This window comes from Enhydra lutris, unplaced genomic scaffold, assembly GCF_002288905.1.
Source record: "Enhydra lutris kenyoni isolate GAN:26980312 unplaced genomic scaffold, ASM228890v2 scaffoldscaffold12, whole genome shotgun sequence".
NCBI classification, from domain to species: domain Eukaryota; kingdom Metazoa; phylum Chordata; class Mammalia; order Carnivora; family Mustelidae; genus Enhydra; species Enhydra lutris.
In genome coordinates, this window is record NW_019154096.1 from 49,202,412 (window position 1) to 49,224,996 (window position 22,585).

At 47.6% G+C, this 22,585-nt stretch overlaps 1 protein-coding gene across 1 annotated transcript in view; it reads right to left on the bottom strand.

Annotated features, from left to right (window-relative positions):
- LOC111145202 (tolloid like 2) overlaps positions 1-22,585 on the bottom strand; it is a 116,249-nt gene that overhangs the window by 79,536 nt on the left and 14,128 nt on the right. The window contains exon 2 of the mRNA XM_022499930.1: positions 14,235-14,345. Coding sequence (XP_022355638.1) covers positions 14,235-14,345 — 111 coding nt within the window. The remainder of the gene's footprint in view (positions 1-14,234; positions 14,346-22,585) is intronic.

The window sequence follows — 22,585 nt, forward strand, 5'->3', positions numbered from 1 at the left end:
TCCAAAGAAGAAGTGAAGACATCCTCAAGCAGGCAGACCATAGCAATGGAGAGGAGGGTGCTTAGGTGAGCTCATTAGGTGATGGCACTCTGAACACTGGTATGTTCGGGGCATAGGTGGCTAAGAGAAGCGGGTTGAGGAAAGCCCAAGTCTGCTCTGAGATGTGATCAAGGCACTCCCTTCCACAGTCATCATGCCAAAATAGGCCAGTGGAGAGGAACGTTTCAGATGACCCAACAGAATAGTCAACACAAGAGACCTGGGGTAACTTTAACAGGAAATGTGTCTAACTGCACTGGGAGAATTATACACTTTATTGCAATCTGTGAAGATAACAGTAAGTGAGGAAGAATAATTCTATGTTCCTGGATGGAGTGAGTAAATGATATAAATGGGTCAGTTTCTCCAAAGGAAGTAAAGGATTTAACGCAAACATGATGCAAATTCTAAGAAGATTTTCTTGGCATCCTCTTAGATTTTTGTAGAAATGTGATTCCTAGACTCACCTAGAAGAATAAACAAGTGAGATTATCTAAGACTTTCTAAAAAAAAAAAAAACCCAGAGCAAGGGCAATGAGGAATAACGCAGCCCATCAAATATTAAACACACGAAGAAACTAACATGACAAGACACATAGGTGAATGGAACACAAAACACACACTACGTGATAAAGGGAAATATCGCCAAACCACCAGGAAAGAATATGCGGTAGACGGTGTTGAGCTTATTATTTAGAAATTAGGGGGAAGGGTATCGAACCTACCCTCAGAGAAAACCCAAATGGATAGAGTGAAGTGTAAACAAACAAACCATAGGAAAACATTAGAAAAAATATTATTTCCCAAAGTTATAGAAGGAAAAATCTTATATGTTCATTAGCATAAGAAAAAGAAAATTTGGTTTGACACATTCAACTTTAAAAACTTTAAAACATTTGTGTATCAAAAAGACAAATGCCTTAAATTGGAAACAAATCACCCAGACAGGGGAAAATGTCTAGATTGACGGTGACAATGGGTACTATCCATATTATACAAATAGTTCAAGCAAGTCAATGAGAAAAACTCTGTATCCAGTAGACATTGGATAAAGGAAGTTGGTGAACACGCCACAGAAGAAAAATCTAACTGGTAGGTAATTATACAAACATTTACCCCCAAGAAATGAAAATAAAAGCAAAATGAGGTATCACTTTCCCAACAATTTAAGTGGCAAAGTAATGAGATTAATGGTAACAATTATGCTGAGTCTGGGGGGAATGGAATTTTCCCTTTGTGAAGAGTTGTTCACGCAGCCACTTTGGTGAACATCACAGGACTAGGTACTAGAAACACACAGACACATGCTAGTTCACACAGCTCACTGCCCAGCCTGACAAGAAAGGAAGAGATCTGGGCATGCGGGGGCTTCCCAGAGAAGGGGCTGAAGAGTTTGAGGGAAAGGCAGATGCTAAGGGGCAAAGACATTGCAGGCCATGGGGCAGGGAAGAGGACAGCCTATGGGGGGACACCTCAGCACAAGTCCCACCAGAGTGCGCTCCCAATGCATCATTCCAACTTCTCTCCCTCACCTGCCTTGTCCCACCAACCTGCCAGCCACCCTGCACCACTCCGTTCTCCCTGCCAAGCTCCCCCTGCCTGACAGCATTCAACCTCTGCCTTCCCCCTGTAGCGCACAATCCTTCCAGCTACAACCCTCGTCAAAATACCCAGGCCCAGCTCTGCCTCCTCCAGGAAGTATCCCCTCCTCCATGCTTTATGACATCTCCTTTTCGTGACACATGCTTAACAAATACATCCATCCGAGTTGAACGGGACTGGACTGGCGAATGTTGGCATGTATTATCCCAGCCAATATTCACTGCACCTGTAGGGGGTGAGGATTTGCTACTGTTGTCCCATTTACAGGTGAGGAAACCAATTTCCAGCGACGTAAAGTATTTGATCTGGGTCAGCAGCTGGCATGCAGCAGAGCTGGGAGGTCTAACCCCCAGCACTTGGTCTTTGCCTCTGGGCTCTGTCCCTTACTGTGTGACAGGAGCAGCGACTGAAGGGGAAACCCCAGATGCTGAAGAAAGGGTTACCTAGACACGAGGGGTAGGATTCTCACTGCGCAGTAAGAAGTTCAGAAGAGGCACATGTGTGTCCTCATAGAACAATCTTAGAAGGGTTTTATCACATGGCCTTTGCACAGATGACCAAATGACCGGTAAAGATTTATAGATGTCTCAAAGAGCAAGCCCCACAGATTGGATCACAGAAGGGGTAGCAGGGAACTCAAGAAAACAAAGAAAAGAAGACCAACCCAAGCCCTCAGGGAACTGGAGGAGAAAAGCAGAAAGGATCACAGAGCTCCGTGGCCCATCTTTGACCTTTCTGGGGAGAAGTCAGCTCGGTTCAAGGAGAGTTGCAGGGCAATGGCTTCACCGTTAGGACATGATATAGCTAAAAAAGGTTAAGGTGACTAGGGTTTTTCTAGGTGAAGGCATTTGTCGGTGAAGTGTAATGGCCCCTTTGCTTCAGAGAAGTTAATATCTATTAATGGTTCCATCTCACTGATTTACTAGGGCACAAAGACCCTGTTCTGATGCCAGGGAATTTGCTGGGCCATAAAACATGCCCTCCAAGGCCCTGAGTGTGCCCTGTCTTCCCTTTCCTGTGTTTCTTTCTCAGTGCCACGCAGAGCCCCAGACAGGGCATGCAAGGAGGTGCCAGAGACTGAAAGTTCAAGAAAAGAGTCTCCAGAAGAAGGATCTTCTTTCACATTGCCAGGCAATAGCTGAAGCTCTGGGACCCTCCTTCCTTGGTGGAGAAGAGAGAAGCAGCATGGTCAATGCCATGAGAGCTGATTTGGGGCCCAAGGATGGTGTCCTTTACCCACTGGCCAGTATGCAAACTCAGATGTTAGAGCTGGGGGGCCAGGCAAGCAGCACATCAGAGTGCAAGAGCCTAGCCTAGAGAGATGAAGAGGGCTAGTGGGGTCTGTGGCAAGCCACAGAGCGCGTGCTCCTCCACAGGTCAACCCATCCTTATGCAACTCCATTGATTGTTGCCATGTGGAAATGCTGGACCAGTGTAGCCAGATCTCCCAACTTTTCAAGAGAAGCCAGAGTTAGTTCCGGATTTTTATGAGAAATCTGATTTTTTTTCAAATGTTGGCAGCAAGTTTAAAAATGTGAGCCCTACAAAACAAACAAAACACATCTGCAGACCAGATTTGGCTGGTGGGCTGACGGCTTAGGACCTCTGGGCAGCCGAGTGAATGGGAAAGCCATGCCTCTAGGGGGTGCCAACGTCAGAGAGACAGGAGCTCCTTCCTCGGGCAATGGCAGCCCAGGTCTAGAGGTGCAGGAGGGCAGCAGAGAACCTGGGAAGCAGAAAGCAAGGAGTAGCGGAAGCGAATTAGAGGCTCAGGGCCAAGGCCAGCTGGGGCCTTTCACTCACTGTTTGCGGGCAAACAAGCTCATTGAAGGACACCGAAGAGAAATAAGATGACCAGAACACAGGAGGAGAATTCCCTGGCAGCTCCGCCACCATCATCACCTCCTCTCCCTGGACCTCCTTGGAAACCACAGAAATAATGACCTGCAGACCTCGCTGTAAACAGTCCCCAGAGAAATGGGATTTTGCTTCGGCCATCCTGCACATCAGCCACAGGTTAGCACAATGCAGGGGAAACAGGAGTCTCATCACAAACACACTGGCAGGACCGCCAGCTGCCCCTGAGGCTGCATCTCCAGCTCTCTGGGCCCACCCACTTGTCACTGGTGCTTGGTGGCTTTGCCGTGGGAGGCCGTCTCGGCTCTCGTAAACTTCTCTCTCCTGCCCATTGTTGTGTGTTGCTGTTTTCTAAGAAAGGATGAAGGGAGGCCACAGCCAGGTTTCTGCCCATGCCTAGGGGAGCCCACTGGAGCATCTCAGGTTCGATACAATTTGAGCAGAACATTCTGAAGTTCTGGGAGTCATCAGCTGAAGGAGGAGCCAAAGGTCCTGTGGTTCTCTAAGCAGCGGTGCATGCAGCATACAGCACACATTAAGTCTCCATACATTTCCAGATTATCATTGGCAAAAGAACCAAGAGACGCCTTTGTGGCCCTCAGGAAGCTTAGAATGCAACCCTTCATTTTATAGATAAGCAAAGTAAAGTCCCATGAAGCAAAGTGACATGGCCAAGGTCTGTCACAGTAGCTAACTTTGAAGGGCTGTGGCATTTTGTCCAAAACAACTGAGTTCATTATCACACCCAAGAAGAAGACACTTGAGTAAAAAGTGCATTTGCGACAGGGGTCATTTTCCCACTGTGACAAAATGCACACATCTAGAAGGGCCAATTACAAAAGCAAAGGTGCGTAGCTTTAAGAAAACTGAAAATACTAACTTAAAAGTATTTAGGGGGTGATTCTTTATTGGATACAAGCATCCTTTATTTTGTCCAAAAGGATTCACCATCAGGTTCTCTTAAGTCAGTATGGGGAATATTTTTTATGTCTAGGTCCCTGATACTAGAACGATCGATTGGAAGACAGCATAAATAAGCAAGGATGACTTATTTCATTTTGTTCTGCTCTAGAGATCTACTATTTAAGATCTACTTTTTTAAAAAAGATTTTATTTTATTTATTTATTTGACAGAGAGAGATCACAAGTAGGCAGAAAGGCAGGCAGAGAGAGAGAGAGAGGAGGAAGCAGGCTCCCTGCTGAGCACAGAGCCCGACATGGGGCTCAATCCCAGGACCCTGAGATCATGACTCGAGCTGAAGGCAGAGGTTTAACCCACTGAGTCACCCAGGTGCCCCAAGATCTACTACTTAAGTTAAAAACACGCAACATAGAATTCCATCCAATAAATACAAACAAAGACATACCCAGTTAAAGGGCAGTAAGAAACAGAATCAGATTATGAAGAACCAAAGAATGATGTCTGGGGAGGTAAGGCACAGCCTTTCTGATAGCCAAACTGAGAGACAACGACTGGGTCCTCCTCTGCTACTGGTAATCCCCCGCTCCCGTGAGGGTGTGCTCCCAGAGCCCATGTATTAAGATGGCTGATGGGAACTCATAAAGTATTTTCTCATGGAAATAATATCAATGGCAAAGTGGGTGTGAGGTCACCAGGCATGGCCCCAAGATCAAGTTAACCCAAAAGGGGCTGCCTCCACAGCTCCACCCCTGGGGGTCTCACCCATCACCTCCTCAAAGGGCAGGCTTCTCTATCATTCATTGTTCTCTGGAGTGACAGACACAGACTCACCTGCTTCCATCATAGCTTTGGTGCCTCCACCTACCCCCCTGGGACTCTGTCAGCTCTCTGGTCAACTCACATTATACTCTCTCCTTGGGAGACTCCTTCTACTCTTAGGACTTCCACAGCCCCTTACCTAGGGAGGCACTGCAGGCATCCAGCAGAGGACAGTTGAGTTGAGGATCATGATGGAAACTCAGGCATGGAGGCCATGATGGGTCAGGTGCAAGAAGAGGCAAACGCGAAAATAAGGCACTCTGTGGTCCCTGAGAAGAGACGCTAACTCTGCTCCTTTCTCTCCAATTCCTACTCCAGTCCCCAAGAGGCTGGCTCTTCTCTATTTCAGTCTGTAGGTGGCCCTGAGAATATATTCTTCTTTTTTTTTTTTAAGATTATTTATTTATTTATTTGACAGAGAGAGAGAGAGAGAGAGATCACAAGTAGGCAGAGAGGCAGGCAGAGAGAGAGGGGGAAGCAGGTTCCCGGCTGAGCAGAGAGCCCGACTCGGTGCTCGATCCCAGGACCCTGAGATCATGACCTGAGCCGAAGGCAGAGGCTTTAACCCACTGAGCCACCCAGACGCCCCCCTGAGAATATATTCTTAAGTAAATTCTTCACTTGAGCTATCTTGAGGGGGATTCTGTAAGTTGAAACGGAGAGAACTTTGCCTACAATGCCAGGTGTTAAATCTTGTTTGTCCTGGCTTCTCAAGCAGATCTCCCAATTTTGACTCAGGCTCCTGCATTCAAGGCTCATGAGGGGCCCAGGATTGTGGCTCCCTGGATGAGGGCCCGAGGGTGGTCACTGCTCCTCCCTCACCCAGCCCCATACCCCACTGTGGCTCCAAGTGGAATGCCCACCCAGTGTCCCCAGATTCTAAGAAATGCAGTCATAACAAAAATCAACCGAAAGGTGAATTTACTTTTCCCAACACTTCAAGTTCATGGTGAACTCTGGCTTCAATCCAAGTTATAAGTCAGCCTCTGAATGAGGCCCCAGGGAATGAGATGATAGAATCCTTATGTTGCGTTCTTTTTTCCTTCCCAAAGAACAGATGTGCATTTTATCAGATGCCTTTTCATCATCTCAAATCATCTTACTAAATTGAAGACTTTATGGGCAGAATAACTGCCAGGCCTTGCCCAATTCCTGCCCCACTGTCCTCCCCTTTTCGGTTGCTGACTTTAGTCTGTGGGGTCGTGCCCGCCCTACACTGCGGCCAGCCCTGTCCTCGGTCAGGGGTGGGGGCAGGGGTAGATGTGGAGAGTTTAGGCTCAACATGGGAGGGTCTCAGCAGCACTTCACCTTTGACCCGGTTTGGATCTGTGTGCTCCTGCCTCATTCCTGACCCTTGTCTTCATTTTATTCTCTCAGGCCAAGTCTCCAGCTTATCATCCTCCCTAATATTTATGCCCCAGAAGGACTGGGGGTCCTTGCCTTGTCCTCCCAAGCTCACAGCACAAAACGAGAACTTCCTATGAGTTTGACTAAAGGTCCTTCTGATGCTATTTGCCTGGGTCTCCACTCTTGCCCTCCTGCTGGCCCTGCTTGGCCCCCTGGCAGGCCCTGTGCCCCAGGCTGGATCCCCAACACCAAGTCCTGCCTGGATGACAGCTGTCACCTGGGGCCTTCCCTCTGCCTACTGGACCACGCCTCCTCTGGGAGGTTGGTGGCTGCCCCACACCAGCAGGGGCTTTGGATCCCAGGTCCCCCCACTCTAGGCTGCCCCATTCCTCCCATAGCCTAAAACATGGCCATAGTCACATCCATCATTAATGCTCCATCTCTTGAATGCCAGAAGAGAAAGTGGGCATCCTTGGTACTGAGCACAGAAGGGGTCCCCAGTTAGCCTCTGCTACTGGAAGGAAGGAGGGAGGGAGGGACGGAACGTTGGTGTCAGAGGGTCAGCAGAGCTGTGAGGCAGACACATACCAGAGTAGGAGTTCAGCAAGTAAAGATCAAGTTCTACCCCAGGAGCCAAGGAGAATTCTTAGAGGAGGGCAGAGATGATGGGAGCAGTCAGCTGGGGGCGGGGAGGGGGCTGCAGGTCTCGGGGGAGAAGGGATAAAAGGAGCCCTGGAGGAGTGAGCAGGAATGCTGGCACTCCCTCTTGGGCATGGAAAAGACCTAAGGACCATATTCTCCCTCCGCGAATTTATGTGAGGGGCACTGCAAAGATAAGCTTTCGGCCACATGGCTAAATGATGCCTTTTTCGGACACTTCCTGCAAGGCGGTCAGGGCTTGCCCAGCCCGAGGGCATCACTCGGGGCATCACTCCCTAAGCATCTCTTTCACGGCTGGTACCCCACATTCAGGTGCATCCTGCATTCAAGCAAACAGTCCTAACCCCAGCTGACCTCTGGGGGGAGCAGAGGAGCAGGGAGGCGCAGAGGCCACCAAGCACTCCTGAGACTGGTGGCCCCATCCACAGACCACAGGTGTTTTATCTGGCACCTTTCTCGAGCAGAGCCTGATGGCAGAACGAAAGAAGACGAGCCAAGACCTAAGACGAGTCACGGCTGGGATAGGCTGGGGGATGTGGCAAGGCACACAGTGAACATCACCGGAGACCACTGAGGGCACGCTGAGGTGCAGCCCCGATGGTATGCAGAACTCTTCCACATCTTTCCCCATCAGCTCTCAAGGGTGCTGATGGGGAGACCGAGTCTCCCCAGTTCAAGGGGATAGCGTCAGTGGTGAGGCCAGCAGCTGTTTCCAGAAGCAGTGGAGTGTAGAGACTAAAAGGAGGGCCTTTGACCTGAGAGTTAAGTCCTAATCTGGGTTTGGCCAATAATCCCTTGTATTAGAGTTAGTTACACACCTCTCTGAACACTAGCCTTCGTGTCTACGCCAAGAGTACCCACCGTCTAGAACCGTTGTGTGAAGGTTAAATGGGATCACAGGTTTAGAGTCTGTAAGACATTCGCAGCATATAGCAAATGCTCGCTAATATCATTCTCTTTGTCCTCACTACTAGCATCCAATCCATTTTCAGGTCTCTCTCTGGCCAACAGTGCAATCCTAGGGTTTGACTCAGGAGGACCGGAGAAGGCTAGGTAACTGACAGAGATGTCCCAAGGATGGCCCAGCTCCAGAGACCCCAGGGGCTCACGGGGGGATGTGGAGTCTGAGACACAGAGGTGGGCAAGAGAAAAGAGAAGACAAAAGGGGCAGCCCAGGGGAAACCCCGGAGGCTATGATTACGGGGCACCTACCAGGGGTCAGGCCCCAGCCTAAGTGCTTTTCCTATCACGCTTTCAATCCCACTGCTGGACAGGCACTAATAACCCATTTTACAGATAAGGGACGAGTCACCCTGCGCCCCCCAGCTAATCAATACAGAGCCAGAGAGGAAAACTGAGGCCCTCCTGTCTCCAACATCCAAGACTTTCTACACTGCAGTTCTGCAAGGTCCGGAGGTCCCCATAAGAAGAACATCTCATGTGGCTCTTCAGTGGGCACGGTGAGGCCAGGTGATGGCAACGTGTGCTGCTCCAAGTCATGGGCAGAGTGAGAAAAGGAACTCTAAGAGCTTGAAGAATCCACCAGGTGGAAGGGTCCTCAGGATTGGGAGAGGAGGCCCAGAGAAGGGAGGCAAGGCATCCCAACCTACATCTTTCATGCCTGCTACTTCATTCTTTTGAACTCAGGAGCCCAAACCTCTGGGCTTAGGCAGACACCCACAGGCTCAAACAGATAGCAGGAATTTAGGAACTGAAGATTTAGAGGCAAATTGGCTTCTCAAATAGAGCTGGACATGGCCCAGTGGCTCAGAACAGACAAGACGGGGCCATCAGCTGCCCTCGGAGACAATAAGTCATTACAACCATCTCCCCTTTCCAAGTCCTCATGACAAAGCCCAAGAAATCAGAGCCATCATCTGGATGGAGGTAATGGCAAGGCGAGACTTCCTCTCTAGGTTTCCAGACATTTGCAAAGATGGGAATGTGCAACCCTGGCTTCCTGGACTCTTTGGGGAAGATACAAACAAACAAAAGTTCAGAACATCAACCACGTTGCCCTCCACCTTGTGTGTTTAGCAGAACAGGTGTCTCAGAACTCAGAAACGGGGCTCTCGGGCTCTGCCCCATCCCATCGAAGACGATGCAAGACGGTCGGAGAGTGTATGCGTGCCTGCGTGTGTGTCTGTGTGTGTGTCCCGCTAAGTACTTCCTTCACTACACAGCTAATCCGATTAGCTGCTTTAGGAAACTCAGCAATGTTAATTCAAGGGTCCCATTCATAGAACAGCTTGGCCCATGGCTGCTCAGAGCTCCCATTCTTCTATCTGCAAATAAAATGCACACAGAAGGACTTTCTCTCTGCGAAGAATGCGCTCTTGCCTCCTTACCCCGCACACATCCCAGATGCTGCTGCCACTTCCTCTGGGAGCTCCCATGGTGGGGCCAGGGGCCTGTCAGAAAATGGGGAGAAAATAGAGCTCTTTCCACCTCAAACGCAACATGAGGCCCATTTTCATGGTGCTGTCAACCCAGGTGGCCTTCCAAGCCGGCAGCCGTTCTGAGTAAGTTGCGTCATGAGAGCACGCCAGCTAGAGGGCTCCGGTGGGGTCATTGGCTTTCCCTTCTTTCTTCGCAGAATGGGGACCTGGAGCAGAGGGCACAGTTGGAACAAAAGGCTGAACAGAGGGAAAGTTGAGGCTTGTACAGACACGATGTCATTCTGTTTGGCTGGAGGAAAGGAGAGGGAATGGGGCTGGAGATCCAGGTTGTAGACAGAGCATGGACAGCGCAGACCAAGGTCAGACTCAGGAATGTCTCTGCTAAGGGATAGGGATCCATGGAGGGTTTTATGGGACATAGCTGTCGTGTGGGTCTCCGAGGACTGCTCTAACAAAGAACCACAAAGTAGGTGGCTTGAAACAACAGAAAGCCATTCTCTCCCAGTTCTAGGGGCTAGCCGTCTGAAATCAGGGTGTTGTCACAGCCCCGCTCCCTCTGAAGGCTCCAGGGAAGGAGTACTCCTCGCCTCCTGCTAACCAGGAGTGGCTCGGGCAATTGTGGCCGTCCCCAGGCTCCTAGATGCTTCACTCCAGTCTCTACCGCCCTCTTCACACGCCCTCTTCCTCCTCGCCATGTCTGTGGGCTCCCATCTTCTTCTAAAGATTCCCATCACTAGATGGATGGCTCCTCTCAAGACCCTTAACTAATTCCATCTGCAAATCCTCTAGTTCCAAACAAGGTCACTTTCTGAGGTTCCAGGTAGACATGAGTCTGAGAGGACACTACTCTACCCACTCCAGGGGTTGCAAGGTCAGGGCCAGGAAGATCACCTGAAGGCAGGATGGGGAAGGAAGGACCAGAGGCAGGGAGACTGATTCCTCTAAGTGAATGATGAGAGGCTCCCTGTTGGGGTCCCAGCAGCTTTCTTCTGGGGCCAGTGCAGGCCCCCATGTGGGCTCATAAACCAACCCAGGCACAAGGTCTTTGCTCACCCTTTGGCCCAGAGAGGCTCCAGCCTACCCTCCAAGTGATGGCAAAGGAACAATTACACACACATCTGCTGTTCTCTATTCCTTCTAACTGGCAACATGGTGGACATGTTGGTCTAGTGGAGGACACATGGGAGCTGGGAAAGCTGTTTCTAGTCCTGGTTCTGCCACTCACTGGATTTAGGACATTGGGCACCCCTAGGGAATGAGGTCACCTTGGTCACATCCAGGCCAATGAGATTGTTCCATTCTGAAGTCAAGAAAGCAGCTCCAAACTCACAGGAGGAACCAGGAAAAGAAGGCCTCTGGGGCTACACTGCAGGGTTCTGTGCCCTCTCCACTCGGAGCCCCCTCCAGGGATTCAGCCCCACCCCTCCAACCCCCACCCCCTGCTTGAACCTCCTTCCCTCCCCTAAAACACAAGAGCACTAACCAAAGCTTGAAAAATGAAATAACCTAAATCTAAGAGCACATCCTTCCACACATTTGGAAACAGGAAGACGGAGTAAAGATGTGGTTCCTTTTTATTTATTTATTTTTAATCAAAGCAAATGTTTAAGGATCAATGCTCAAAGTTGTTCACAGCACCATTGTTTCTAACAAAAAGAAATTACAGGAAGGAAAGGGAAACCCTCTCTGTGTCCGTCTATATGGGATTAATTTGATGAATTATGGCAGAGTTGTGCATTAAGTGTGATAGATCACAATGTATCCCATGAAAAGATGTCTACAAGGTGGTGGTAACTGAAAGACACAGGTTGCACCAGACAGTGTTGAGAAAAATCCCTTCTATGTTTCCAAAATATCTGTATGCACACAGCCTGAGCCCAGTGAGGCTGGAAGGAATCCAGTGAACAGATAATGACGTGGATCCCTGGGGCTGGGAGAATGGGAGATTTTTACATTCTACTATGTACAATTTTAAGCTATTGGACATTTTTTTTTTTAAAACAACGGGCAGTATTAGTTTCATCAACAAAAACAATAAAAAATATTCCCATTTTGAAAATAAAATAATGATTCTAGATGGAAGCAAAGTACTATTGGCCCACAGAGAAAAGTGATCAGGATAAAAATCACTTTGCCATAAAAGGGTACCAGAAAAAAAAGAAAGAAAGAAACAATATTCTAAGCTTGGGAAGGGGGAAACACCAGGTAGGTATATGTTTCAAAGGCCTCAAACCCAAGCTGCCAATGTTCCCTCCCACACATAGCGAATTTCCCCCACTGTCCTCCCAGGTCAGTGTGCTTTCTGCAAATACTACTACTACTACTACTAAATGAGGAGGTGGCAGAATTGATATTTATTGAGCACTTATTATTAGCCAGGCACTGTGCTAAACACTTTATACGTGTTCTTTTTGTCCTTGTAACATCACTATTCTCATTTGATAGATGAAGAAACTGAGACCCAGCTCAAGGATCCAAACCCAGACAGTCTGATCCTAAAGCCCGTGACTACAAGCAGTGCTTTACCCACACTTCTGGAAGCAAAGCCTTGATCATTTAGGCCACAGGAGATGGTTCCAGGCTCTGCCGTTCTCCGCCAACCTCTTCCTTCTTCCTCTCCACCCCCGTTGGCCAGTGCCTTGTAGATACAGGGGCCTGGGACACTTCCAAGGGATCCAAAGACAAATGTGAGATAGACCCTGCCCTCTCTGAGTTCACAGGGAAGAAGGAAAGAGAAGACTCAAGTTCTTAGACCAGAGGCTGAGTATGTTGGCCTTGGAGGAGTGCTGTGAGGGAGGCGAAGGCAAAGCTGTTAGGCTTCCCTTCACTGCAGCATCCTGAGAGAAACTTCTGGGCAGGCAGCTCTCCAAGAGCTGGCCTCCAGCTGGCAGCTCCCAGCCTCTCCTTGGGGTCTCCATGGCTCTCTACCACAGCCTACCCCAAAGAGCCATCATCTAGTGACTCTCACCTTTCCGCGGCTCCCTGAGGAAAGATGGGCCCTGTCATATTCCCCATGTGGCTTCTCCACAGCCTGAAATGTTCTTTTCGTGATTCTTGACTTCAAGAACTCATTCTCTTCCTTCAAGACACAATGCAAGAGCATCCATTCCCACAGTGCCTTTCTTGGCTCGCCCACCTGGCCTTCGTCCCCTCACTCTTCTCTCTTCCTACTTCTCTCGGTTCATTATAGCCCTTGCCGTGAGGAATCGGTTTATCTCTTCACCTGTCTGTCTCATTCCACTAGAGAGGAGCACCTCAGTGATACTATCTGCCAGTGCCTGACAACTGGCTGCGAGCCAGGCACCAGGCTGGCCCATTACCCTGGGACTTGGTCCTCCCAACCCCCTGTGGCATGAGTGATGGTTTCATCCCCATTTTGCAGACAGGAAAACTGACCCTTGGAGATGTTAAAGAGCTTGTCCAGGCCTAAACTCTGTCTGCCTGGCATGAATAGTCTCCCTGCTGGCAGGGATCCCATCTTACTCCTCTTTTTCCAGCACTGCACTTGGCCATGACAGGGCCCCCCAAAAAGGGTACAAAGCTTCAGTTATGCAAGATGAATAAGTTGTGGAGATCCACCATGCCACACTGAGTCTATGGTTTATAATATTATTTGTGCACTTGAAAATGTGTAGAGAGTAAATCTCTTGTATTCTTACCATAATAAGTTTTTTAAAAATCTCAAAGGAAAGGAAAGAGGGGCACCTGGGTGGCTCAGTCGGTCAAAGCCTCTGCCTTCGGCTCAGGTCATGATCTCAGGATCCTGGGTCCCTGCTTCCCCCTCTCTCTCTGCCTGCCTCTCTGTTTGTGATCTCTCTCTGTCAAATAAATAAATAAAATCTTAAAAAAAAGAAAAAGAAAGGAAAGGCAGGGGTGGGGGGAGAGGCGGCAGGGAGAAGAGGCAGTGTAACCTTGGGCATATGTGAGCCCTGGTCACCAAAGAGCCAGCCAGGATGAGCTCCACCAGCCTTCAGCCTCATAGTACAGCCCCTTTTGCTCCTGCTAAGAATGGGGGTTCCCCAGAGCTGAGGTGTCTGAGCCCAGCTGGGAGAGAGGGGGATAAGAACTCAAGGACCAGTCTCACTGGTATTCCCCCCAGGATGGAGGTAAGGAGGGAGATGAGTACTCAAAGTCTGAAGCCCATTGGGCTCCTGGTTTGTTTGCAAAACAATGCACAGCGCCCCAAGCGAACATGTTTCCTAGCCGTGCCTTATTAACATCACCAACATGGAGCCCGGGTAGTAATTCTCTCCAACCCTGGGAAGTGCTGGACCCACCCAGAGGCGGAAGTCCTGAGAGCCCAGAGTGATCCCACTCCTGACAGCTTGGGCTCAAGCCTGAACCCTCTGAGCTGGAGCCTGAGCCTCCAGATAAAGAAGCAAGTGGAGATTCTCGTACAAGAATCAGCAAGTCTGGAGGCTCCAGTTCCACAGCCCGCAGTGCAGAAAGAGCGACCCCTCTGGTTTTCCCCAGACAGGCGGGCTTGGGACTGACAGGTCAAATACCGAAGTCTCAGGGTCCACATCCACCCTTGCCAGAATCCCTGACCCTGCTCCCCAGAGGAAAAAAATGGGGGACACAGTACTTACCTGTGCTATGTCCCCCTTCCTCTCCCGACTGCTTGATCCAGTCTCTGGCTTTGTCGATGTGAAATAACTTCAGGTCCTCTTCATCTAAGGCAATGTCTCCCCAAAAGACAGCTGGAGAGAAAAATTTTAAAAATTAAAAAAAAAAAAATGGATCCATTTAAGCTGGATATCAGAAAAAAAATTGATTAATGCTCCAGAGGACATGAGACATTGGGGAGCAAACTCTAGAAATGACAATCCATCCAGTCAAATCTCTCCCTGAACATAACACATAGGGCTGGTAGAGACAGAAGAATGGCATAGAATAATTCTGTGTATCAGAGCCACAGGGCTGGACTCAAACACCATGAAGATCAAGGCCTACGTCTGTCGGGTATTTTGAAAGGGCACCCTGTCTTACTGGAGCTCTAAGCAGCTCTGGGCAAAACTACCACATAGAGACAGCTGTTTCTTTCTTCTCCAGAGTCCCCAGGATATAAAAGAAAAGCATAATGTGATAAATGATACTATTGTTCACAATATTTGCTGCCCTTCCCTGGGGGAAGATTATATTTCTTTGCCCCATTAATGTCAGAATTAGCCACTTCACCTGCTCTGATAAATAAATGGGAGAGAAAGTTTCAAGAGTTAGTGCACAATTCACATGCCCTCTCTTCCCTTTCCCGAAAGACAAGCACCATTCCAGGCAGGGGTGACTCTATCAGTCTGGGTTCTAGAATAAATATGATGTGGGGCGGAGATACAGCTGATCGGGTTGCATATGTAGCATGAATGAGGAGAATGAAAACTGCTAGTTTTACAAGTCTCTGAGATTTGGGGCTATTTGTTACTAGAACACAACGTCTTTATCCTGACAAATACAGCAATTGCTATCAGGAGCAGTGTGCTTCTGTAACAAAAATCCATTGTGTTTGGGCAAGGCAGTGGGTGTCAAGGAAACTATTACTGAAGCCTGGAAGGAGGTGACCTATGTTATGCAGTGATGGGGTGGCCTGGTAAAAATATGGGCAGATTCACTTGGAAGGCAGGTGATAAGCTGAATGAGCTATGGCTTTAAGTGAAGGGATTGAGAGTCAGAATGTTAGTAGCACGCCTTGGTGGTTATTAGCTGTGTTTGATAAAGTACTATGAGAAAGAAAGGGGTTTTACAGAGAATTGGGCAGTTTATAGTGGAAATGAAAAGGCACAGAGAGAGTCCAGAAATTCAACACTAAGCAATAAAAGTAGAACTGAGAGGGCCTTCGAGTAACAAAGGCTAATTAAAACTTAGCTTTGTGGTGTGGAGAAATGGGAACCCTCATCCATTGCTAGTTGGAAGATAAGATGGTATACTCCCTATGGAAAATCATGTGGCAGTTTCCTAAAAAGTTAAGTGTAATCTTATCATAAGATACCAAAGACTATATATTACATGATTCCATTTATATTAAATGTCTACAAAAGGCTAATTTATAGAGCTAGAAAGATTAGTGATTGCTAGGGTTGGGTGCAGGACTGAGATATGACTACAAATGAGCACAAGGGAGCTTTTCCACGTGGCGAAAATGTTCTGTAATTGAATATGGTGATGGTTATACAGCTATGAATTTACTAAAATCATTGAATTGTACACTTACAATGGTGAATTATACAGTATGTAAATTGTACAAGAAATCTGTGTAAGAAAAAATAAACCACTCAACTTTATGGCAAAGACCAGTCAAGATGGTTCCCAGTACATTCTTTCAGTGGGATAAGAATGGGGAGGGATAGGAGACCAAAAGTATGGTTCCCTCACAGAGGCCTAGCAAATGTCAGGTGCCAGCAACCAAGTCCAGAGAGACAGGCATGTCTAGAAAACAACCGTGTTGTGACCACCCCACGTGCAGCTGAATCAAACAGGAAGATGACTAACAGTTCAGAAAAGTATTGTGCCAGAAGAACTACTAGCACAGCCTGCAGGAGACTGCAACTGTTTGAGACTTAAAATGGCCGCAAATGATCCTTGGGCCCCCAAGCTGAAAAAGATTGCCTCAGATACAGCCAATGAGAATAAGGGAAAAGAAAAGACAGACCCTCCCCTGAATGGAGCCATGGAGGGTCACGGAAGAAAGATGATTGGAGAACTACTCCCCGGAGGTGGAATCAGAGCCCTCCCCCAGAGAGTACCTATGCGGAAGACACCTCATTGCCTGCCACTGTGTCCTGTTCCAGCTCAAGAGCCAGAGAAGAGCAGGGCACTAAGGTATAAGTTCTGAAAACAACAATAGTTCAGGGAACAGCAAAGAGTGCTGTGATCGATTAGTGATGTCTGCCACGAGCAAGTGTGGGAGTGGCAACCCTCAGGGGGCATGTTTGCCATCAGATGCTTTTATCTTTAGGAGGAGAATCTGGATAATACTGCAGCAGAAAAGAAACCAGAAGTCTGGTATATAAGTGGCTGCTCTTCCTAGAAATCTAAAGGAATAAACCAAAAAGTGTTCCCAAATAAAATAAGATACTGTCACAACACATAAGAAAAAGTGATGGATCAACAATTAGGACTCACCACTGTGCACTAGTACTTTCTGCAATGGTGGTAGAGCTCTTCACTATGGTAGCCAATAACTACATGTGGTTACTGAGCACTTGAAATGTGGCTGGTGCACCCAAGGAACTGAATTTTACGTTTTATTTTCTTGTAATTAAAATTTAAATTACTACATTTGGCTAATGGCTATATTATGAATACAATATAAATAATATAAAATAAAAATGTATATCATATGAAATAAATGATATAAAATAAAATAAATAATATTTAAAATAGCAGCAAAAAAGCAACACATATCTAGGAATAACCTTGATACAAAAAAGTGCGATACTATGTCAAGAATGTAAAATCCTACTAAAAGCTATAAAAAGTCACTTGACATGAAAAGAAAAACATACTATGTTGCTGAAATGCTCATTCTTTTCAAAGTAATGTGTAGGTTTACTATACTTCAATCAAAATCCCCAAAATGCTTTTATTATTGACAAAATGATATTAAAGTTCATCTGCATAATTAAGTGATAACAGTCAAGAAAGAAAGACTGGCTTCATTGGACTAATTAATGTTATACGTTATAATATATATGATATAAAAATACATGTTATAAATCTGTTATAAAACTACAACAGCCCTGCAACATGGAATAGTCTGGAACCAATCTCTAGGTTATATAAGAAAATTCATATATGAGAAGCAGGCTCATAAATTTGTAGAAAGATGGGGACTAACCAATGAATTGTGTTGAGACAAAGAGGTTAGCTGTTCGAGGAAAAACCAGGTTGGCTTTGAACTTACACTACACCAAAATAAATTCCAAATAAGTAAAAAAAAAAAAACACAAAAAAACCCTAAAATTTTAAAATTAAATCAACAAATTGGCCAAACAACATTTAGAATCAAATGAGCTAAGCCTATGCATTCGAAACACACAGCTACTGAATTCTGACCAAAAGGCAAAACATGGCCCCTGGCAATCTCCTAAGAGAAGCTAGGGGAAGATTCCTATCACTCGGGTAAACTTTCTCTTTCCCCCACCAACCCTGGCTACTAAAATGTAATCCACAGACAAGTAGCAGCATCACTGTCTCTGAGCTCCATAGAAATACAAGATCACGGGACCCACACCAGACTGGTTGAATCAGAAGTCGCATGTTAACAAGAGTCCCAGGGAGAGCGCGGGCACACTTAAGTCTGAGAGGCAAGAACCCAAGGCACTAGAGATTTTGCCTCAATCCATCATGCCCTGGGGGGCACAGGCCCCGCTGAACCTCTTTTACTGCTTGTCAAGGCTGTAACGACAAGGTCAAGCAGGGTAGTTCTTCACAGAAATATAGAACCTGAGAGGACAGGCCAGAGGAAACATCTAAAAGGCACATCAGTGAAAAAGCCATGGGCTTCCTTCTTGGTCGACCCAACTGAACTCCAACCTGCAATTTAGGGAGTTGTCACAAGGTGGTGGTGTTTTGTTAGAAAGCTCTGGCTAGGAACCATGTGGGGAGCAGATTATGAAATACAATAGAAAAAATGCTTTTCGGAATCAAAAAATAGAAATCTTTAAAGTAGTTGGATATAGCTTTAAAGATATTATGTGAGAAATTTGCAAAGATTAAAGGGAGACTAATTTTAAAGAAATACCTTCTAATGATAGCTAATCAGTGATGTGCTAGTAATTAAGGATTGGCTAGGGGAGGGGAGAGCCCTGGTTTGTAGCATTTGCTGATTTCCCTGTGTAACTCCCACCATGGCTGATTTCAAGGTGGCAGAATGTGGTGTTGGGAAAAGGAGCATACTATGGGCTCTCACAAGCTTGTGGGTAAAAACCAGCTCCAGCACAGTAGTGTAATAATTATGATGAGTATCTATAATGTTATGTTCCCCATATGATCCCAGGTGTATGCCTGACCCTCAAGGCATCAAACAATGACCACGAGTCAGCCTTGCAGGAAAAGGCTCCCATCCCAGGATTCTCACAGCATCTTGCCCTGCCTGTCTTTTCCCATCTACAACAGAAACATATAGCACTCTTGTCTTGGGTACCAGGACAAATGAATTCTATACATCAACCTCAAATCAAGGACCAGAGAGGAGAGGAGACTTTGCCAAGGTCATGCTATCGGGAAGTCTTCCCAGATGTTTTAAGTTAACCAAGGCCTCCTGGATTCCCAAGCCAGATTTCTCCCTGACCAAGCCACTCTTCCCGAAGTTTCACATTCTAAATAAGAAATGTGGCATTAAATAGCTTTCCTTACAGCAGAACTTCTCAGAGCCTTTACAACCCTAACAAACAACATGAGTTTCCAAGAGAAAGAAAATTCAGCCTTTCCCAACGTGGTTTGCCCTGGAATATATTTTCACTGAATCGTGACTTAAGGAAAACATTTTGGAGACTGTTCTGGAGACTGCTCAGCAATCCTCCAGGAATTACAGACTGTGAGGCCTAGAAGGGGCTCTACTGGTCCTCAGGTCCAACCCACCCACTCATGCCTGAATGGCCTCACACACTTCCAGTGACACAGAGTTCATGTCCTTCCAGCGCATCCCCCTTTATCTTGGGACAGCTCTCCCCTTTTCTCCCAAATCTGATGCTTCAGTTCTTCTCCAGGAGCAAGGCACTGAAGATACAGGGATTGATCATTCTTGAGCACCAGCCAGATACCAAGCTCTTTCACTCCTTTAACCCTGCCGACAGCCAACTCCATGCAATACACATCATCACACTCATTTTTCAGATGAGAAAAGCCGGCTCAGGTGATTAGGCAATTTGCTCTGGGCCACCTCTCAAGTCCACTCTCAACTGCCGTCCATCTTTGCCTTGAAATGATCCATGCTGCTCTGTGAAGGAGGAAAGCCTACAGAGGGACTAATTTAGCCTCGGGGTAGAATCAGGAAAGGCCTCAGAGAGGGGATGACACTTGAGTAGGAGGATGACTTATGAGCAGAAGTTTGTCAAGTAGACAACAGGAACAAAGGACATGTTGGCCAAAGAAGCAGCATGAGCAAAGGACCTGTGGTGAGAAGCAGCAAAGCAGTGTCAGGACAGGAGCAGAAGGGGCCCGATGATGACAGCCTGGTCGATGTGGGGGACCTATTAATGTGGACTGCCAACGACAGCAAGAGCAAGGCAGGATGTGAGGTCATGGGAAGTAAGGGGCTGGGAAGGGGGAAGAAAGGCCCAGACACCAGGAACAGAATCTGGGGCTGTTAGAGCACCTACAGTAGAGCTGGTCAAAAGCAGCCCCTCACTTTGGTGCAGCCCTTCACAGTTCCCTATGACTCTCCTCTCCTCTCTACCACTCATCCCAGATCCTCCCCACTACTCACCCCTCCCCACCACTTACCCCAGACCCTAACTCACAACCTGCTATGTTCTGGGCCTTCAGAACGTGTTCATAAGTGACAACTGAGGGCATGTACACTCCCTGTTAAAGTCACAGGGGAAGGCAGAACCAGAATCGTGAGCCTCATTTTATGGGGGAAAGTAAGGCTTAGGGGAGTTACAACTAGACCATGTTTACAGCCTCTGAGAAGTGGGTGGGCCTTGAAATCGGACCTTTTGGCTCTAAACTTGGAGTTCAGTTCACCACCTCACACAGGACTCCGTCTCTCAAACTGGGGGCTGATCCCGTGGTGGAGATGATCTAGGTGGGGGCTGATACCATGGTCAGCAGCAAAGAGACCTGTTTCCAGAGGAGCTGCTGGCCTGACAAAGGCTTCACAGCCCAGCAAGGCATTTTGAGGAGACACAGGGGTTGGAGGGGTTGGCCAGGGTACTCCTACACACCCATTCCCACCTGAGATTCTGAAAGTCTGGGGAGGGGGGCAGGAATCCTCCGGGTGTTATGTGGTTTTTGGTTTGGGTCCTACAGAGCTGGAAGCCCGTGAGTCAGGCAGAAGCCCAGCCAGTCAGGGGAGGACCCCTTTGACTCTGCCATCACCCTTTCTCACCAGCCACACCCTCCCTGGGACTCTGTTTCCCGGCGCCCTGAGAGTGGGAAGCCCAGGGGGGCTGACCCACCTTGGGGATGCCCCTGACCTTCCCAGTCCACGCTGGCTGCAGGCCCCACTCCATCCTGGGGCTCACTCCAAAACCAAAAGAGACCGGGATCTATTGTCCCATGGGAGTGACTTCCCACAGGTGCTTACCTCCCCTCCCCTCCCATTTACCAACCGGGCCATTTCCTCACCTTCATATACAACTTGGGCCTGAGCTAAGAGGTGATCTATTTTTCATTCAGCTTCCCTCATAGGGACCTCATTACCCCCGTTCCACCGTAGCACTGCATCTCAGGACACACCAGCCCAGATTAAAGCAGTGTAGAGCCCCAGGCATCCCTATATTCAGAAAGAGGGGGTCTGGATGCTGTGTGTGATATTGGACAAATAAATTTTCCCTTTGGTGGCATTTTCTTCACCCAAACAAGGAGAGAGCTGAACCAGCTCGGCCCTTCCCAAATCACGATTCACGAACCACTTGGGTTCAAAGTGTCTACAGAGAGTATTGATAGGACAACCCCCCAGGCCCATGAAATCAGAATCTCTGGGGACAGGACCCAGTAATATGCACTGTAAGCTCATGACCCACTCCCCCCACACACACAGGTGACTCATGCTCCCTGAAGTTTGGAGAACTAGGTCCACAGCCTTTGAGGTCCCTCCAGCGCTAATGTTTGATTTCCCTACAGTTTCTGTATCCACCCCCCAGGGCCTGCCCTTTGTCATCCCGATGACAAGCCATGCAGGGAAGGATCGCGCTAATGCTCCGTTTAAGAGTCGCCTAGGGAGAAGCCGAGATTACCAGAGGAACTAAATACGGTGCATTCTGACGTGGGAATTCCTCTCGGCAAACAGGCTGAAGTAGGTAGGATGCGAGGGCCCAAGGCGGGGACGGTGACAGGGAAATCCTACCCAGAGACACATTTAGTTCACTTCAAGTTTCCAGCAGAGGGATTTAACAGGTTTAAAGCAGTTTTCTGTGAATCTTTGTCAAGGGAGTGTATGTACAAACAAACAGGGAGGGGTTTTTTTTTTTTTGGTTTTGGTTTTTTTTTTTTTTTTTTAGTAAAAAGTTAATCGGCTTAAAGTGTGCAACTAAATAAGCAAAGCTTACATTAAAGTGACCCACAGAGAAAGGACCCCATGGAAAGAAAGTTCTAGGAAATACAATATGGCCTCTATGTTCTTTTGTAGTTTCATGCTATAAATATTCATGGGGCGGTGTTAATGGGGTCCACAGCTCTATGCAACCACAATAGTTTTTTTGTTTATTCTCAGGACCATGAACTTTGAAACCATGAACCTAAATTTCAGGACTCTGCATTCAGGCGCATTTGCAGAACACGAGGGGAGAGGTTCGGGCTCTCGGAGGACAGAAGAGAGGAAACCGGGCGAGATGTGAATCACGCCTCCTGGATCTTTTGGTAGAGATTAAAGAGTAGGGTCTGTTTAGTATGGGAGGCCTTCTGTCTCAGGGTGTCCAGCTGCTCCAGCTTGGGGAAATGGCCCTCACGAGGCACAGATAGCTTAGTTACTCAAGCATATGGCAGAGAGGAGTAGGGAGTTGGAAATGTTTTAATTGGATCAAATTCATTGCAACTTTCACATGCTTTAAAAAAACTCATCTGAATCATGGAACTTCTAAGCTGGAGAGAGTTTAAAAGTCATCTAAGTAATGTCCTTCTTTTCCATGTGAGGAAACAGATCCGGGAAGGTCAGACGACGTGCTCAAAATATCACATCCAGAAGCCGTGTCTCCTGACTCTCCACCAGCGCTCCTTCCATTTACACCAGGGATGGCAAATACGAGACAAACATGTGCTCCTCTCCCTGCAGGGCAGATAT